This window comes from Lotus japonicus, chromosome 5, assembly GCF_012489685.1.
Source record: "Lotus japonicus ecotype B-129 chromosome 5, LjGifu_v1.2".
In the NCBI taxonomy this organism is placed as follows: domain Eukaryota; kingdom Viridiplantae; phylum Streptophyta; class Magnoliopsida; order Fabales; family Fabaceae; genus Lotus; species Lotus japonicus.
Window position 1 is genome coordinate 18,569,143 of NC_080045.1, and position 5,757 is coordinate 18,574,899.

Below are 5,757 nucleotides of genomic sequence, written 5' to 3' on the forward strand. Positions count from 1 at the left end.
TCGCCGGGCCTCCTCCCATTGATCTCCGATCAAGGAATCATCAAGCACGAGGCATAAGACCCCGCACCATGTCTCTGGTTTTCATGACACAATTTTATTCAATATCCCTACTAATAAAAATGAATATCCGCATGAAAACCTAATAACAGAAATTGATAATGAATACAGGGGGGGAGTACTACTCACGACCATCCCACCCATTGCCATGACTTCTAGTATCATGATCAAGTCAATGATCAAGTCAATAACTTGTTCAAGTTTATCACATTAAATATCTCAAACGACATATTTCATTTTAAGAGTAGAAGAAAATAGAAAACATTGGAGCAATTTGGGAAAATAATTGACATAATTTTACTCGCATAATATTTATCAAATGTTTACAATGCATGAATGATAATTTAATAATAAGGTGTTCATCTCCTAACAATATCCAGTCCACCCTTGTAGATTGTTTGAAGTCACAGCATCTACATAGCTTCTCTCATCTTCAAAAACATTGAACCGACGATGCCACAGACTTCAATTATGGCTAATAATATGACCATATGTTGATTATGGAGCCTGCTTTCCAATCATACAGTAGCAACATTTTCTGAATAAAACTTGTCCCTGCTTCCCTACCTTCCAACCTAAATCCTCCATGAGCATATTATGTCCATCATAACTAGTTTATTCATAACAGAGTCAATGATTTAGTGCAGCAAAAACTCCCTGCTTGACATTTACACAGCTCCTGACAGCATCCTCAACATTCACAAAGCTAGCAATTACTCTATTGAAGCAGTTTCCCTCTGTGCAATGGATGATAGGCAAACCATATTTTCTGATATACCACTAATAGACAAATCAGAATCACCTCTGATTAGAGTTAGCTGCTGTGGGTGGTGCTTCAGCAAACCCAGATGATGGAGTTTGCGGCCTCGAAACCAAGCCAAAGTCAGGATGAAGCATGTCCACTCCATTCCAGTCAACACTAGCTGTTTGGTTGGAGTTAAGGAATTAGATGAACTACTACAAAGAAGACATAAGGCAGGAGAAGAAAAGGTAGAAAGGATAATATAAAGGCACAAAAAAAATTGAAAAGCATACCATCTGTTTTCCACATATCTGTTATGCTAACTTCAGCATCTGATAAAAGCCAATAATCTGAATCATTCTACAAAAATTACAAAAATATCAGTAAGTGCCAATGCATTACATCAAAGAATGACTGTTATCCCAAGCACTTAATGCTAATTATGAGAAAACAACTAAAGGACCATAAGCCAACTTGGCCAATAGAACTTACAATCATTACTACAATATACTTACATCAGCATCTGAAGGGACAATCTTCATCATGCCACCAGCAAACTCTTGTGAAGCATTCAGATCAGAGTACCCTTGAGAAGAGAGCTGAGCTTGAGGCTCAAGTCCTATTCCACTGAATTCAGTAGGAACCGTTTCTGTCACTAGCTGCTCATTGGAACCTGAACTTGAAGCAAGTGGGAGACTGATGGGGGGCTCAGCACCATTAATCTCTTCAAATTTCTCTTCAAATTGACTAGAGGCAGTACAGAAATTACAACGATTAATGGAAAATTTATTATTAGATAGATTAACTAGAAAACTACAACAAAGTATACAACTCCAGCAAACTATTAAACAAATGATATGAAATACAGAGTAAAAGTGTGATTTCTATATGGAGTGATGGTTAACATAAAAGGAAACAATAATAGTAAAAGAAGTGGCAGTTATACCTGATAAGGTAGACATCAATGGGACCCATCGTGCTTCTAAGAATGATTCTATATCTTCGCTGTGGATAGTCAACAGCCTGATGCATACAGAAGCAATAATTCTCCATCATGCATCAGAAACACCAGTTTTAAAAAGATCATGAACCTTTCAGCAAATTACGCCCTAAACTTACTTCCTCAGGATCAGGGACTTCCAGTGTAGTTCCATGAGGAGCTTTGATTGCTATCAGAGTTTCATTCTGCTCGAAGGAACACACTAGTATTAATAAAAGAAAACCTCAAATATTATCAGCATGGAAGGAGAACACAGCAATATTCATAATAATAATATATAATGTGGGAGTGGAATGCATAAAAAGGAAAGAAAAAACACCTGGAAGCAAGGAACGGCTTTAATATCTTCTTCAGTCACAAAAAGGCACCTAACAAGAATTGAAAAATCATTATAAGGCTTATTGCTTAATGACACGTTTATTTTTTCTTATGAAAGGGAGGGCAAAGTAAAAATGAATCTAAAAACTGAATTTGGAAAAGTCTACTTCTGGTTGTTTTCATTTTCACTCAAACTCCTAAGCTTTTCTTGCATTTCCCTGTCAATATTTTAGAAGGATCAGCATTAAGCCAACAGTTAAAAAACTAGGAATTTCTGCTTTTCCAATTGCAAAGCAACCTTTACCTTATCTGATCATCCAATCTCTGCTCTTCCGAAGAAAGTTTTTCAGTTTCTGCCTGCAAGACAGCCAAAAGTCCAACGGCATAATTAACAATACAATACGCTATAACATACTACAAATACTAAGTCAAAGCCACGCGGCAAACAGCCCAATTAACAATATGCAACACTAAGCCATACTAAGTCATTCTAATCTCTTAAAATTTTTATATAATTAACAATGATAAATATAGAACTTGACCAACAAAGGTCCTGAACCAGTAAATGCCTGAGTGCTGCTACAAACATTATGGATGGAATCAAAGATACATGAGCCATGGAAATGACACTGATAAGCTAGTTCCTTGGGTCACATTGTCAATAGGTCCCTCACAGAAAACAGCATCCACATCATTTACCTTTAGCATAGAGATATCACCATCAACCGCACCAGGCGTAGAAGATTCAATTCCCCTACATTCCACAGGGTCAGATATAAGAACTATGCTCTTATGCATACATCTAAACTTTAGCTAAACAAAAGAAAAGCTACATTTCTATAAAAAGGAATTACAAAGGGTTAAATATGTTTTTGATCTGCGAAAATATGATAATTTTTATAATTAGTCTTCATTCAATTTTTATTTATTTAGCTCTCAAAAAACATAAAAGTCATACTTTTATTTAGTCCCGGGTAAGGGATTATAAACAAACAATTTAGTTAAAGTAAAGACTAAAAATAAACAAAATTTAAATAGGGACTAAAAAACAAAAATATCATATTATATAAGACAAAAAACAAATTTAACCCAATTTATAAAAAAAATATGCACCACATATTACTTCCAATGTATTCTGTTCTTGAGCTTCTTTTCGATGAGACCAATCCCTTCCAAAACATTAGTTATGTCATATATCCTCCTTTTTTGCACCTATACAAGAGGAAAACATAAATTTATATATGATACAGAAAGAATAAATATCAGGTACTCTGATTGTAATTTTTAAACGAAAAAATGGACCTCCAATGTTTCTGCTGCTTTATTTAGGTCAAGCATTCCATCCTCTGCATGCTTGATCAAATTGATAAACTTTCTTGTCAAAAGACCTGTGAAGTTCCTGTACAATTGTCATTTTTTTCACTTGGAAATAACTACATTCGACATACCCTATTAGGGAATGAAATGTAAGGGGCTTGTTGATTAAAACATCTTCCAATATTACCTAAGGAACTGTCATAACGATTGTTAGCAGGAGTAAGAGGAGAAGGGGAACCTGCATGTCAACAAATACTGTCTGATCAAACACAATATTATGGCTGGAGTACAGCAAGGAAGAAGCAAAACACATTGAGCATATAAGTTGCTTTGAAGCACTAAAAAATTCTCAATTGAATCGTAAACTTAGTTCAACAGGAAAAATAAGGGGGGGAATTCTTGCCAGCATTTGAGATGGGTGTTGGAGGACATGATCTGCCTTCTTTGGAAACTTTTGACTTATGTGTCCTTCCCCCTTTTGCAGACACAGGAGTTTTAAAAGGACTATTCATGACGTTAGTGCCTCCAGGGCTATTACCCCACTTTTGTGAGTCTCCTTCATTGTTATTCATTCCATTCTTCCGCTTTATGAACTGGCACCACCATCAGGTTCCATTAATAATAAGATTAGCAAGAGACAAGAGATGAGCAAAGATATACAGACACACGAAAGTGACCAAATGCAACCAACCAAGCAAGAGTTATAATTTTATCCTTTTATACATACAATAAGTCATAACTCATAATGATCCTAAGCTCTCCAACAGGAAGGGGGGGACACATTACGCCACAAATGAAAAAAGTTCAGGAGCAACTCAATCTCATCGTACTAAACCACAAATGAAGTTCATAAGCCACTAAGACTTAAAATTGCACAAGAATTCGCAGTTTCAGCGGCAATCAGTCCAGCAGATGAACACACCCTACAAAATCATTTTATCCCACCAGGAAGTCACACTGTCTTGCAATTAAGCCCTAGCTCTGCCGCATCGTCAACTATTACTTCAAAATAAACCCGAAACGCAGATGCTAAATTCCCCCCTCTACACTATACTCGAGTCTGGATCCAGGATTGTGAAACAAACTAGTCTTCTCATCATGAAAGTAATAAAAAACAACTAAAAACAACGCAATCAACAATTTGCTTCAAATTAACCAAAAAATCAAAAAACATATCAAGCTGAGTCCAACTAATTCAAAGAAAAAAATTAAGAGAATTAAACAAAACAAAACCTAACCAAAAAAAAACACAAAAGAATCATTTCAGATTCGGAATACCCAAACACAAGCACGACCCAATTATTCACCAACAGAGTAAGACAGAGCAGAAGGACTCACCGGAGATCTGACAACGACAGCTTCAGGCTCGTGATGGGCGCCTCTCCTAGAATCGGGACCAGCGGCGGTCGTGGCGGCGGCGGAAAAGGTGTGGTAATCATCGGGCGGAGCAAATGGCGGCTTGGTGGAAGCAAAGGCCAGGTGGCGTTTGAGTGGTGGGCGGTTGGGAGGTTGGAGCGGTGGCGTGGCGCGATTGTCAGAAGCTCCAGCGGTGCTGGACATTGAGTGGCGGGGGAAGACGGTGGTTGAAATCCGAATTGGGGTGGAACGATCGGAGAGGACTAGGGTTTTAGAGAGAGAGAGTGGTGGAGAGAGAGAGAGAGAGAGAGAGAGAGAGGAAAAAAGGTTGCAGGAAATGAGGGAGTTTAGGGTGTGGAGGCAGGAGTAGAAAACGAGGGAAGGAGGGAATTTGTTTCGGATAGATGTGGAGGGAACTCCCTCAGCAATAATAATGAAAAAATAATAATAATAATAATAACCACGTTACTTAGTGCACCATTATTGTGAAACTGTCCTATGGTTTTTTTTCTTATTCTCTTTACACTTTGTTTATGTAAGGTATCACACAGCGGGTAATTATGAGACTAATTATCGAGTCTCTGAGATCGCATTAGGTGAGTAGACAACTTACAACAAATCAACAAATCTTTCTTCATACATTATTAAGGGATTGAATTATAAACTAGATGTTTAAAAGAGTTCAATTATCCACTCGCTGTACTAAATTTTATGGTATTGGCTTAAGACTTTAGTACTGACCATTTTTTTCATTTGAATATTTAAGGGGACTGCGTGACCAAAATTCATTATTGGTTAAATTAAATTGAATAAACCCCACGTGTTGATCTACAAGACTACTACAATTCGAGTAATTGATTAGTTTGGTGCATGATAAAGTTAATAGAAATATCTTCACTTATTTTGATGTAAGATATATGTGTGTATTTTTACTACACATTTTTCTTAAGCTATGCAAATATTGTAT

The 5,757-nt window shown here is 36.9% G+C and overlaps 1 protein-coding gene across 1 annotated transcript; it reads right to left on the reverse strand.

Annotated features, from left to right (window-relative positions):
• Positions 1-272: 272 nt before the first annotated feature.
• On the reverse strand, positions 273-5,199 carry LOC130717181 (transcription factor E2FA). Its single transcript, XM_057567319.1, has 14 exons — positions 4,773-5,199; positions 3,838-4,027; positions 3,622-3,672; positions 3,420-3,505; positions 3,241-3,329; positions 2,817-2,871; positions 2,422-2,474; positions 2,285-2,335; positions 2,119-2,167; positions 1,919-1,984; positions 1,746-1,822; positions 1,315-1,546; positions 1,093-1,159; positions 273-980 (listed from the first exon to the last, which is right to left on the reverse strand). Exons 1-14 carry the CDS (start codon positions 4,992-4,994, stop codon positions 856-858), a joined length of 1,413 nt encoding a protein of 470 aa, XP_057423302.1. The 5' UTR covers positions 4,995-5,199; the 3' UTR covers positions 273-855.
• Between the last annotated feature and the right edge of the window lie 558 nt (positions 5,200-5,757).